General features: G+C 45.9%; 1 protein-coding gene across 3 annotated transcripts; it reads left to right on the top strand.

Annotated features, from left to right (window-relative positions):
- Nucleotides 1–897: 897 nt before the first annotated feature.
- Nucleotides 898–14,650, top strand: LOC106594220 (fibrous sheath CABYR-binding protein). 3 transcript variants are annotated; one of them, XM_045723092.1, is made up of 5 exons: nucleotides 898–1,152; nucleotides 8,762–8,865; nucleotides 10,625–10,697; nucleotides 14,086–14,357; nucleotides 14,397–14,650. In XM_045723092.1, the coding sequence occupies exons 1-5, from the start codon at nucleotides 1,074–1,076 to the stop codon at nucleotides 14,553–14,555; spliced, it is 687 nt and encodes a 228-aa protein (XP_045579048.1). In that variant the 5' UTR covers nucleotides 898–1,073; the 3' UTR covers nucleotides 14,556–14,650. The 3 variants fall into 3 exon arrangements, with proteins under 3 accessions (XP_045579048.1, XP_045579047.1, XP_045579046.1); XM_045723091.1 differs by having other exon boundaries at nucleotides 14,089–14,650; XM_045723090.1 differs by having other exon boundaries at nucleotides 14,086–14,650.
- Nucleotide 14,651: the final 1 nt, after the last annotated feature.

Genomic DNA, 14,651 nt, shown 5'->3' with positions numbered 1-14,651 from the left:
CACTCTATAGGGAATACCAAATGCCACCCTATTCCCCATGGGCCCTGGTCAAAAGTAGTGCACTAAATAGGGAAAAGTCTGCCATTTGGGACGCATCCTATTCTCTGATGTATACTGAACAAAATGTATAAACGCAACATGGAACAATTTCAAAGATGTTACTGAGTTACAGTTCATATAAGGAAATCAGCCAAATGAAATAAATAAGGCCCTAATGTATGGATTTCACACGACTAGGCAGGGGCGCAGCCATGGGTGGTTCTTGGAGGGCATAGGCCAACCCACTTGGCAGCCAGGGCCACCCTCTGGGGACCCAGGCTGCACCAATCAGAATGAGTTTTTCCCCACAAAAGGGCTTTACTACAGACAGAAATACTCCTAAAAATGTCAGGGATTTTTTATTTCAGTTTATGAAACATGGGACCAACACTTTACATGCTGCGTTTATATTTTTGATCAGTGTACATGTCCTTCCAAGCTGCAGGAGAGGCCTACCTAATCCATTTATACATAGTAGTTGGGGGGAATGAGATGCTCTGGGAATCCGACAGGCACTTATCGAATAGGGCTATGGTAATATGGTTTTATTATGGTAGTTAGACTTATGCAGAAGTTATTATATGAAATAATACCACAATATGCATACTGTACTTTGATAAAGATCCGCCTGTATTTCTGGCATCTCCACGGTACTATACCAGTTGAACAAGCTAACATTTATGCCTGAACGAGATCTGGTCTGCCATTCTCATTTACGCATAACAAAATCAACCACAAAACTTCCAGAATATTTCTGTGAAATCCATATAGAACCCCTTGAACATGATGTTCAAAATGTTTATTTTGTTTATTCCCCAAAAACCACGTGTCATGTCAAATCAACCTTTGACCTGTCGAGGATGACGTATATAAAGAGGCGGGGGGTTGGTTTGCTCTCTTTGGTGAATTCTCTGCCTCCAGTATAACGAGCGCAGTCTGTAGTTGCGTGATCACAGCTGGTCTCTCCTCAGTCATCCAGCAAGACTCCTGTACCACCACACACACTGTACACTAGATCCTGGATTTGATCAGAAATGTTTTTCTGTAGATCTGCTTGGCAGAGACTGGGGCTCCTGGCACGAATGACAGTCGCCCTACCCCTATCCAGAAATGGTGAGTGGATTAGAAGTGGTTCAATTTGATGGAGTATATTGTATTTGTTTGGGGCATTTTTATATGAAGCGTTTGTTGCGTCCTAGCTGACGCGTCACGCGTGCGTGATGTGGCGATTTACGCGAAGGTCAATGCAATTACAGTGGGTTTTAATGACCGTCTGTGTAAACAGTTGAGCTTGATTTCTTTTACATTTGGATTGTCTGAATTTTGTATACAATATTTCAGGATTTTTCAATCAATGCAGTTTCCTTCAAATTGCGCGACATTTATGTACTTTATTCATTCCAGGATGATCCACGGTATCATTCTTTACTAGTTTATTGAAAAACATTGCAAGAAAAGTTACATATAATCATTTCAGTTTTACATTATTGCTGAGCGCTTGTTGGGGCAACACACCCCTTTTCCGTTGGGGAGGTGTGTCCATGTCCACAGAGATTAGAACATGCAGTTCTGCACTATTTAGTTACGAAACAGCGCATCCCCGTCCAGAACGACTACATAATCGGTGTTATGTAACATCCAAGCATCAAGTGCATGTATTTAATATCAGATATATCCCCTAAATCGTAGTTTTTTTTAAGGCTAAGTGGAGATGTTGTCGCCTATATGATGTCCTATGGATATTCTTCACGTGTGACGGTAGCGCGTGTATAGGATAGGGGTTGTGTGTGTGTGTAGATAATTGGATTAGCCTATAGCAGCCCTACTTGAATTTGACCTGTCGAGTTCTGCAGAGACGTCACTCTATAATCCAAATTGATCGTGATGTTGTATTCATTCTCCCCAGACTCATCAGAGCGTTTTGTCAGGGAGAGAGAAATGTTATTGTTTGGTTAATAGCTTTGTGTGTGTTTGAGTGAAAGCAAGGGGAAGAATGGATTTTGGTTGTGTTTTTAGTGTAGCTACTTTCCCATGCACGAGCTTCATCGATAGACTAGTTCTAGTCTGGCTTCATTCCGGAACTACAATCCCTATTTTCTTTGTTGCGTAAGGAATTTGCCCTGAGGGAGATCTGAACCGTGTTGGTTTAATTTCCTGTTTTCTAAATGTTAGAGCCTCTCCATCCTCTCCATGTTTTGACACTAGAATGTATAGATATATATTCCCCCTGATCTATAGCTAGAAGCATAGACATGCATTATAACAGCTTTATCCTCTGTGTATTTCTGCACACCCTGCTCTGGATTATATTTAGCTGACTAATGACGTATTGATCACTAGTCAGTCTTTACTAGGTCTATGTCTAGGGCAGATGGGCCTCATGGTTAGGCTTCAGGCCTACGTAGGGGGCGGGCATTTCTTCATGCATGTATAGTCCTGTGTGTGTGTGTGTGTGTGTGCCACTGGTGTGAATGGTCTCTATTCAGTTGGAAGGAATCGGTGGTTCTGTTCCATGACTGGCTGTCAGGGAGGAAACTGGGATCACGTGTGTCTGTGACTCGTCTGACCTCCAGCTCAGCTTAACTGATTAGTACCTAGCTACCTGTATAAATAACTGGGCCTTCACAGGAACAGACAGGAACAGACAGGAACAGACAGGAACAGACAGGAACAGACAGGAACAGACAGGAACAGACAGGAACAGACAGGAACAGACAGGAACTGACTTGCTGTGTGATGGGATTAGAGAGAGCAGCGGAGTAGCTCTGGGTCAACCAGGATCAACGTCTGCTAACAACTGATGGCTGTGTTTTCTGAGGAACCTTTTACTGGCAATGACTGTTGGGATTTGTCTTGTCCTACTTTAGTTGAATGTATTGACTGTGTCTCTCTGGACCACAGTCTGCTAAATGGCCTCTGTAAAAGGTGGTGTGTTTTTATTGAACCTTTATTTAAGGCAAGTCAGTTAAGAACAAATTCTTATTTACAATGACGGTCTAGGTAACAGTGGGTTAACTGCCTTGTTCAGGGGCAGAATGACAGATGTTTACCTTGTCAGCTCAGGGATTAGCTCTAGCAACCTTTCGGTTACTTGCCCACTAGGCTACCTGCTGGTTACTGGCCCAACACTCTAACCACTAGACTACCACCAGGCTACCTGCTGGTTACTGGCCCAACACTCTAACCACTAGACTACCACCAGGCTACCTGCTGGTTACTGGCCCAACACTCTAACCACTAGGCTACCTGCTGGTTACTGGCCCAACACTCTAACCACTAGGCTACCTGCTGGTTACTGGCCCAACACTCTAACCACTAGACTACCACCAGGCTACCTGCTGGTTACTGGCCCAACACTCTAACCACTAGGCTACCTGCTGGTTACTGGCCCAACACTCTAACCACTAGACTACCACCAGGCTACCTGCTGGTTACTGGCCCAACACTCTAACCACTAGACTACCACCAGGCTACCTGCTGGTTACTGGCCCAACACTCTAACCACTAGACTACCACCAGGCTACCTGCTGGTTACTGGCCCAACACTCTAACCACTAGACTACCACCAGGCTACCTGCTGGTTACTGGCCCAACACTCTAACCACTAGACTACCACCAGGCTACCTGCTGGTTACTGGCCCAACACTCTAACCACTAGACTACCACCAGGCTACCTGCTGGTTACTGGCCCAACACTCTAACCACTAGACTACCACCAGGCTACCTGCTGGTTACTGGCCCAACACTCTAACCACTAGACTACCACCAGGCTACCTGCTGGTTACTGGCCCAACACTCTAACCACTAGACTACCACCAGGCTACCTGCTGGTTACTGGCCCAACACTCTAACCACTAGACTACCACCAGGCTACCTGCTGGTTACTGGCCCAACACTCTAACCACTAGACTACCACCAGGCTACCTGCTGGTTACTGGCCCAACACTCTAACCACTAGACTACCACCAGGCTACCTGCTGGTTACTGGCCCAACACTCTAACCACTAGACTACCACCAGGCTACCTGCTGGTTACTGGCCCAACACTCTAACCACTAGACTACCACCAGGCTACCTGCTGGTTACTGGCCCAACACTCTAACCACTAGACTACCACCAGGCTACCTGCTGGTTACTGGCCCAACACTCCAACCACTAGACTACCACCAGGCTACCTGCCGCCCCCGTGTGTGTGTGAAGCACAACACTATTGGTCTGAGTTCTGGGATGTTATGTAAGTTGCTTCGGTTATCTATGGAGCTGATAAGACTTGTGTGTATCTGATCAGCTCACTGAAGTGGTACATGTCGTTCTGTTGACCTCTATCAGGGGGTAGATGAGTAGTCAGCATGGTAGGATACATGTGGTTCTGTTGACCTCTATCAGGGGGGTAGATGAGTAGTCAGCATGGTAGGGTACATGTGGTTCTGTTGACCTCTATCAGGGGGTAGATGAGTAGTCAGCATGGTAGGATACATGTGGTTCTGTTGACCTCTATCAGGGGGTAGATGAGTAGTCACCATGGTAGGATACATGTCGTTCTGTTGACCTCTATCAGGGGGTAGATGAGTAGTCAGCATGGTAGGATACATGTGGTTCTGTTGACCTCTATCAGGGGGTAGATGAGTAGTCAGCATGGTAGGATACATGTGGTTCTGTTGACCTATATCAGGGGGTAGATGAGTAGTCAGCATGGTAGGATACATGTGGTTCTGTTGACCTCTATCAGGGGGTAGATGAGTAGTCAGCATGGTTGGGTACATGTGGTTCTGTTGACCTCTATCAGGGGGGTAGATGAGTAGTCAGCATGGTAGGGTACATGTGGTTCTGTTGACCTCTATCAGGGGGGTAGATGAGTAGTCAGCATGGTAGGGTACATGTGGTTCTGCTGACCTCTATCAGGGGGGTAGATGAGTAGTCAGCATGGTAGGATACATGTGGTTCTGTTGACCTCTATCAGGGGGTAGATGAGTAGTCAGCATGGTAGGGTACATGTGGTTCTGTTGACCTCTATCAGGGGGTAGATGAGTAGTCAGCATGGTAGGGTACATGTGGTTCTGTTGACCTCTATCAGGGGGTAGATGAGTAGTCAGCATGGTAGGGTACATGTGGTTCTGTTGACCTCTATCAGGGGGGTAGATGAGTAGTCAGCATGGTAGGATACATGTGGTTCTGTTGACCTCTATCAGGGGGTAGATTAGTAGTCAGCATGGTAGGGTACATGTGGTTCTGTTGACCTCTATCAGGGGGTAGATGAGTAGTCAGCATGGTAGGGTACATGTGGTTCTGTTGACCTCTATCAGGGGGTAGATGAGTAGTCAGCATGGTAGGATACATGTGGTTCTGTTGACCTCTATCAGGGGGTAGATGAGTAGTCAGCATGGTAGGGTACATGTGGTTCTGTTGACCTCTATCAGGGGGGGTAGATGAGTAGTCAGCATGGTAGGATACATGTGGTTCTGTTGACCTCTATCAGGGGGGGTAGATGAGTAGTCAGCATGGTAGGGTACATGTGTTCTCTGCAGAGCTGCAGGATGAAATGTGATACTCTTTAGATGGAAGGAACAGGGATGGAGATCTCCCTTCTGTACATTGTTCCCTTACTGCAGCCTGGGCTGCTCTACACACACACTCTCTCTCTCTCTCAGCCAGAGACAGGTGAACACACATTCTCTCAGGCAGAGACAGGTGAACACACACACACACCTCTTATAGAACACATGATTCTCACACACTCACCCAGAGACAGAGGTGCGGAAACATACACACCTCATGAGCACACACCACAGAGGCACCACTTATAGAAAGTGTCTCTCTTGTTTTGCCCTGTAGGCGCCCCTCTGCCAGACCTTTGCATTCTGGGACACATGTTGAACTTTGAACCTAGTCCCCTGTACACCACCACGGTACAGTTATATTCCTGGTGTTTTCTACTCGGGGCTGAATGTAGACAGTAGTCTATAGCAGTCCTTTACTAGTCTCTAATGGATTAACAGGCAGAACTACACAGTGGAACACGGCCACATTTCCTGTGTAGTTGACTGGTTTTATGTCGTGGGGCTGTGCCGTTTCTATGGTGTGTGATTGACTGGTTGTGTGTATGTGTTCTGTGTGTGATTTTAGGGAGTGTTTGGGTGACGGTGTAGCAGAGGAGAGGATCTTTGGTCCAGGAAGGACGAGGTTTTATTTATGTCTGTGTTCTAAATGCACCACCATTGCCAGTGTTGATAGGATCAGGCTATTTAGCCTGAGGACAGCCAATCCTGTCAACCCTGGCAGTCTGTTTACTGAAGACTAGGCTCCTGCTATCCACCCAGCCCTACTGGCCATGTGGACCATGCCACCCACACAACAACAATAACAACCCATTATGGAGATTTATGGTCTTATCTCAAATCTCTATTGCTGCATTTGGGTCTTTCTTTAGTGTCGTTAATATGATGGTTCTGTGAAGATGATTCAGTGTCCCACAGTCTGACAGTGATTTTACATCAGCACTATGCTATTGGCAAAGATTCAATTGACATTAACCCAAATGAAATGTGTTTAGATGGGGAGGGGTTTAGAAAGCAGGACATGTTTATTGGGGGTTGTCCAATCAAACACAGTATCAGGCATAAAACAAGGACTAGAATAGATCTGCGTTCAAACACTATTTGAAATCTTTAACATACCTTTTGAGCTTTTGCTTTAGGCTTTTAGGAGCACCAGAAGGGTGGGGTTTGGTCCGTCTGTTGGTCCATTAAGCCAGGCAAGCTCAATCAACAGAAACTTCTTGAAATTATTTCAGGTATTATTTGAACCCAGGTCTGGACTAGGTTGGACTGGGATAGGTTGGCTAGTCGCGTTTAGCTTGGTAGGATGGACTGGGATAGGTTGGCTAGTCGCGTTTAGCTTGGTAGGATGGACTGGGATTGGTTGGCTAGTCGCGTTTAGCTTGGTAGGATGGACTGGGATAGGTTGGCTAGTCGTGTTTAGCTTGGTAGGATGGACTGGGATTGGCTGGCTCGTCGTGTTTAGCTTGGTAGGATGGACTGGGATTGGTTGGCTAGTCGTGTTTAGCTTGGTAGGATGGACTGGGATTGGCTGGCTCGTCGTGTTTAGCTTGGTAGGATGGACTGGGATTGGCTGGCTCGTCGTGTTTAGCTTGGTAGGATGGACTGGGATAGGTTGGCTAGTCGCGTTTAGCTTGGTAGGATGGACTGGGATTGGTTGGCTCGTCGTGTTTAGCTTGGTAGGATGGACTGGGATTGGCTGGCTAATCGCGTTTAGCTTGGTAGGATGGACTGGGATTGGTTGGCTCGTCGCGTTTAGCTTGGTAGGATGGACTGGGATTGGCTGGCTCGTCGCGTTTAGCTTGGTAGGATGGACTGGGATTGGCTGGCTCGTCGCGTTTAGCTTGGTAGGATGGACTGGGATTGGCTGGCTCGTCGTGTTTAGCTTGGTAGGATGGACTGGGATTGGCTGGCTCGTCGTGTTTAGCTTGGTAGGATGGACTGGGATTGGCTGGCTCGTCGTGTTTAGCTTGGTAGGATGGACTGGGATTGGCTGGCTCGTCGCGTTTAGCTTGGCTTATGCTAACACTTTCCGCTGCCTCTGCTCTGCTGTGTCAAATGAATGGTGCTACTGTGTCTTTCTTGTGTAACGCGATTAAGAGGGATAGAGGCTTGTTGCCATGGTACCAGAACACCACTGATGCCCTGAGTGGAAAGAAGATGGCTGGACAGGACAGGATGAACCCAGGCCCTGTTGTAGGACAATGTTGACCATGATGGAGGATAACATTAGATATGCATAGATTGACAATGCAAGAAACTGATCAATAGGGCCCATACAGAAATCATAGTGGGTCCATTGCCATGGTATGGTCATCTGTCCAATGCAAAACTAGCATCTTCCTTACTGTCTGGGTAGATGAACGAAAAGTGTACAACTTGCTTTCTATTCATATATTTACATGTTTTATAGTTTGTATATATGTATATCTCCCTCTGTATCTACAGTACCAGTCATAGGTTTGGACACTGACTCATTCAAGGGTTTTTCTTTATTTCTATTATTTTCTACATTGTATAATAGTGAAGACATCAAAACTATAAAATAACACACATGGAATCATGTAGTAACCAAAAAAGTGTTAAACAAATCTGAATATATATATATTGATCATAGCTTTGCACACTCTTGGCTTTCTCTCAACCAGCTTTATGAGGAATGTTTTCCAACAGTCTTGGAGTTCTCACATATACTGAGCACTTGTTGGCTGCTTTTCCTTCACTCTGCGGTCCAACTCATCCCAAACCATCTCAATTGGGTTGAGGTCGGGTGATTGTGGAGGCCAGGTCATCTGATGCAGCACTCCATCACTCTCCTTCTTGGTCAAACAGCCCTTATGCAGCCTGGAGGTGTGTTGGGTCATTGTCCTGTTGAAAAACAAATGATGGTCCCATTAAGCGCCAACCAGAAGGGATGGCCTATCGCTGGTTAAGTGTGCCTTGAAATCTAAATAAATCGGTGTCACCAGCAAATCACCATCACACCTCCTCCATGCTTTACGGTGGTGGCTGCTACTTTGAAGAATCTTTCACAGACAGGAACCTTGACCATTTTTGGTAAACTGGTAAACCGCCTTCATGAGATCTTAATTATCCACAGTCTTTGGTAGCTCTCTCTTCTGGTCCGTCCCCTAACCATGTCCCCTTCTCCACTGTGTCTCCTTCCAGTGGTTCCAGTGCGGCAGATGTCCGTCGGGATCCCCGGTGGCTCTGCCACCAATGTGGCGTACGCTGTTCTGTGTGGAGGAGGCCTCACTGCCGCTGTAGTCTACGTAAGTACTGATTCAAGATCGGTTGTGTGTGTACCTAATGTTAAAGGGTAAGGTCTGGGCAGTATATGCTGATCCTAGATCAGATTTGTGCCTGAAGGACACCACCTACTCAGAACTGTATTCTACTATTTGAGTATCACCCTAGACACTGATCTTAGGCCAGTTTGTTTCTTCCCATAATGGTTAAGGTGATCTGGAGAGCGCACACTGATCTGAAGTCTGTTCCTGGAGGTTAATGTGAATTAAGCATGCTATATAGTTTACTTTAATTTCAAGCTTATTGATTTTTCCTTACTCTTCCCAGATCAGTTTTCCACACTTTAATCCAATGCATAAACATTAGGACACATGACCCCAGGCCAGTGGTTTGGTTAGGGAACAATGCATAAACATTAGGACACATGACCCCAGGCCAGTGGTTTGGTTAGGGAACAATGCATAAACATTAGGACACATGACCCCAGGCCAGTGGTTTGGTTAGGGAACAATGCATAAACATTAGGACACATGATCCCAGGCCAGTGGTTTGGTTAGGGAACAATGCATAAACATTAGGACACATGATCCCAGGCCAGTGGTTTGGTTAGGGAACAATGTGAGGAGTGGCTGCGGACCCCAACTTTTCTCTGACCGTTTTTCCTCCGGACTAAAGATGGTTTCACGTTCTGCTCGTGTTTATTCTGTCCTTGACTCTCTACCTGTAGAGAACAGGCTACTCTGGTGAATGGTGGTCGTTTTAATAAAGTTTGATCAAAACGGAATGTCTGCAAGATCACATAATGATAGTATTCTACAGGACCCAATATAATAGCATAGTATTACGTTACTGTAGGATGAAAACCCCACAAAAAAACTCTTATGTGGCTGAAACTCAACAGCACTCGCCTCAACTAGGAAAAATACACAGGTAGGCTATGCTTCAGTTAAACACCTGCTCTATAATTCTCTCACGCACAAATATCATACCCTCCCAAATAAATGCTAACCTCCCCCTGTAATTGTAATGTCTTGGCGGTATGATATTGTTGTTACTTTCTCACTCATCATTATTCACGTTTCATTCAGGATTGTCCGTAATCATGGTAGCATCCACGTTACTATATAATATTTTATTCTTATTTATAAGTGACTCAAAAATGACACATTATTTACCATTTTATTTCTATTGAGCACAAAATAATCTGGAACACAACCAAAACAAAGTAGTCGTTTCGTGCTCTGAAAATGGGACCAAATACTACACTTTTGACTACTTTTAACACTCATACAAGTGAAATTCTCTCTCAACTTTTGGTCCCCTAAAATGGGGGGGACTATGTACAAAAAGTGTTCATTTCTAAATGGTTCACCAGGTATGGATGAAAATACCCTCCAAAGCTGACAGTCTGCATTTTAACCTCATGTCATTTGCATTAAAGTGCAGGAGTACAGAGCCAAAACAACAACAAATGTGTCACTGTCCCAATACTTTTGGAGCTCACTTTATAGCCTTGTGGTAACTGTTGTCATGGAGAACCCTTACCGCAGCAGTGGTGCTTTTTAAAGACCGTTATACCAGTTCTACAGACAACTGTTGGCAAGGACGTTCGCTTAGTCCACTGCTTTATTTAACACTACACTGTTACTTACTAGAGCTGAGGGAAGAGGATTCAGGTTCTCAACTTTCAGTTCAAGGCAGCCATTTTGAAATGCAGCTAGATTCCCTTTCTGTGTTCTTTTAGTTTGGCGTGTCCCTCCAACCTCTGTCTGTTCCATTCAGGCTTACAAGACTGTGAATGGTGACAGTGAGCGGTACAATGACAGACTCGCCGAGATGAACTCGAGGCCCAAGGGTGAGTACTAAGTAGCCTACTGTCTGCACTGCCACACACTCCATTGATCCACACTTTTGACATTCTACCAAAAGACATGAACCATAGAATTTAGAACCATAGAATGTAGAGTCCTAGGGGAGTTGTAGAATTTATACTCTCAGTATTCCAGAATTCCTCATCATAATGGACAAGAATGGCCAGAGTTGTAGTGTCAGTTGGAGAAGGAATGTCTCATCAGAACGTTGAAACCATGACAATAATGTTTTTGTCCACGCTAAGCCTAGCCAAATGTTTTCATTTGGCATGGACCCTGTTTTGGCGCTGCCACCGACATGCCAGCATGGTGGAATGATCACCCTGAATGTGATTAATCTAGACTGTCAGGGCTGATTTCTGTCAGTGATGAATTGACCTGTTGGGGTTCCCGGGCCCTGTGCCCAGATCGCCTGATTGGTCTGTTGTTGGGCTAAGCTCCTTGGTTCACATAGTGTCGCTGGGAGCTCTGATTGGTTCATGTAGAGTCTAGTTTTCTGTTCCTACCTACATTCACCCATCCTTAGTACACTAGTGGCCATACAGTGTATAGACAAACCCTAAACCTATATATAGACAATGGATGTCATTTTTTCTTTTTGTGTTACAGGCGAGGCAGAGGGGGAGTTCTTTTTGGAAGTCTTTTAACGTGCCTGTGAAAAATGTAGCTTGAATGCTTTAGCAGATCCTGTCTGTCCGGCGCTGTGGTGATGGGGAATAGAGTGCCATTTGAGACACTGCTCTAGTCATACCTGGCATGAAACATCTTATAACTGCCTGTCAGAACAAAGCGTAACAAACTGCCATTTCATACCTTTGTGGTGGTGGGAGCCGCCATTTTGTAGGCTTCACTATTCAATCACATTAACTTTAAATTAAATTCTACACCTCCCCCGACACACCTGGCACTGGTAGCCATTTTGACATTGCTAGCCAACAAACTTTCAATAACTAACTTGGATTTCTACACCTGGCCTACACGTATTCAACAAACTCTACCCCTGCCCCTTTAAGCATTCTGAACTCTCCTTTACCTGTTTCTAAAATAGCTACATAAGCTGGGCACACGTTAAAAGGAAAGGGTAATGTTGAGCTTTGATCAAAGATGTTCTTACCGGTGTCCATCTAGGAGATTTTCTTGCTTATTATTGCCCTTTTTACTCAGTAGTATTGTTTACTCTCCACACATTTCAGACTAAGCCATGGGAACTCATTCATTTCCTTCATATCTTCCTGTTGGTCTTTTTATGTTCTACATTTGCAAATCTTTTGGTGTATTCCAGAAAGCTTGTTCTTTTTTTTCTGTCCTGACTGCATGTTATGTTTGCTCGTTGCTTCGTCTGTCACAGCGATATCGCCCAAAGTACCTGACCCCAAGTTCCTCGTTTTCTTAATTACACAGTTTAAAACAAGTTGAGGCTGCTGCTGTCATTCCTGGCTAATTAGTTGAGATCTTCTCCTTGTTCGTGTACTTGGGTATACTTCTACAACAGAATGTGCCTGGACCTTTAACTAGTCAGGGGCCAGTTTAAATACCAATACAGACCACTGGCTAATCAGTTGATTATCCTTGTTACCTATTATAATGGTTTGTTAATAAAACCAGCTGATTTCAGTTAAGCCTAGTTAACCTTGACCTTAACCCTGCTCCAGCTGATCCCTCTGGCTGGGAGTGTGTCCCAAGAGGCACCCTATTCCCTATTTAGTGCACCATGTTTGACCAGGGCCCATAGTGCACTACTTTTGACCAGAGCCCTATGTAGGGAAATGGGGTGCGTCTTGGGATGCAGCCGCTGTGTCCGGTAAGGTTACTAGCCGTCAAACAAATCCTGGCTTCCTCCCTCTGTCCTTGTTCACTCCATTTCCTGCCTCCCCCTGTTAATCATTAACGCCCTTTGACCAGAGATCTGTATATCATGTCTCCACCCGAATGGGAGTTGTTGTCCCAATGGCGGGAAGGCAGGCAGGCGACAAGCTTAGGTCCAAAACAAGCCATAGAAACTCATTGGGCTTATTTTGGACAGATTTTGGCAGGAGTGACTCTCTGCCAGTCCTTAAGTTGACCCCTAATGAGCTGCAGCTCACCTCTGTGGCTTTAACAAGCTGTCAAATCCCATCCTAGATTCCACTATTCCTCGCCGCTCTCTCAAAGCACATTGGAGGAAAGGATCCGAGGTCCTGCCCCTCTGACCTCCAATGACCTTTGAGGGAGCGTAATCAAGGAATAGGGATTCGACGGTTTTTCAAAGCCACAGGGGCCCTTTACAGCTGAGCAGGTGTCACCAACCTGGTCGGAGCCCTAAACGACGAATGTGGTGTGAGTCGTCTTTGGTCAACTCTGAGTTCAACTCAGACATGACTGTGGCTCACCTTTTTAACCAGCTACATTTCTATGCCAATGAATCCTTTAGAAGTAACTTGCACCAGGCAGGCGAACTATACTGATCCTGAATGAAGTGTTAAAGCCCTGAGTTGAGGACCGTTCCAATTAGACTTCCTCCCTCTGAGTGGATCATCTCTTTATTCTCCATATTTGAGGAAGACGACTGACTCAACATTTTATTAATCAACTGTTCTTGTGTTAAAAATTGTAATCAAATACATATGACAAAAAAACATTTAGTGACTGGAAGCATTTGAAACTTCACATGTGGTGCAACTTTCCTAATACAATGATTTTATCATGGGACTGGGTGGGAAAGGACTAATAACACAGAAGAAACAATGTGTGAGAGACTGTACTTCTAATAGTCCATTCCACACCATCGTCTGCTGAAATTGCAGGGTGACCATTTTTTGTTTCAATTTGATTTAGTCAAAAATGAAAATGTGACACTCTGGCACATGGATTGATGTTTTAGAATTGTTAATGACGAGTTCGGTGTTCGACTAGCTATGTAGTTACAAGCCTGGCTTGAGCAGGCTCGAGGAAGTGACGGGTGCACAATCAATATCTACCTAAGTAACATGGAAAAAGCCTGAGCTGGAATGTGAAGCTAACTGATGCTAGCTAATTTCAGAAAAGCCTGAGTACGTCTAGCTACATTCGTAGTGTACGCCTCAGGGGTTTCCAGAGGGTTCAAAAGTCAAACTGCGTCACACATTAAAAGGTAGTTAACACTGCTTAGCAGAGGACTAAAACTGAAAGCAGTTTAAACTTAACTTAGTATTTCTCTCCATATTGGATCCACCTATCCTTTTCTTTCTGATCAGGATATGTTAGACCCAGGACCAGACCGCATGGTACAATTTAGAATCTGTCTTTAGGGGATTGATGTTGGAATTGGACTAAACCCTATAAGGAGGACACGTTCTCATCCCTCCCGACCTTTCTCTCTATTCCACTTCTCTCTCTCGCTCCATCTCCTTCCAGAAGCAGCACCAGCAGCAGAGGAAGTAGAATCCCCAGAAGAACCGGCACCAGTAGAAGCAGAGGTGTTAGCCGAGGTGGTCGCTGAGACAGCCGCCATCGAGGAGGTGCCTGCAGCAGCAGAGGAAGTCGTGGCAGAGGTCACAGCCGAATCCGTTGCTGTCGTAGAGGCGGTTGCAGAGGTTGCTGTGGAACCAGAGGTCGTCGCAGTTGAGGTGCCCGCAGTGGAAGTCGCCGTGGTTACGGAAGAAGCTGCCCCGGAGGCTGTCGCAGAGGCTCCTGACGCCGTGGAGGCGGCTCCTGACGCCGTGGAGGCGGCTCCTGACGCCGTGGAGGCGGCTCCTGACGCCGTGGAGGCGGCTCCTGACGCCGTGGAGGCCGCCGGTGAGGAAGTTGTGGCCGAAGTAGTGGCTGAGACTGCTCCCACCGCCCCTGAGGCAGAAGCTGCCCCTGCCGCCGAGGTGGCAGCATAAGGGGTCAGAGGTGAAAGGTCAACCTAGAGGGGTGGGTTTAGCTGTGGTGTGTCCCTCTTACTACTACCCCCCCCTCCCAACCCTAAACCTGACCCC

This window comes from Salmo salar, chromosome ssa08 (genome assembly GCF_905237065.1).
Source record: "Salmo salar chromosome ssa08, Ssal_v3.1, whole genome shotgun sequence".
In the NCBI taxonomy this organism is placed as follows: domain Eukaryota; kingdom Metazoa; phylum Chordata; class Actinopteri; order Salmoniformes; family Salmonidae; genus Salmo; species Salmo salar.
This window is presented reverse-complemented; position numbering and strand designations above follow the sequence as displayed.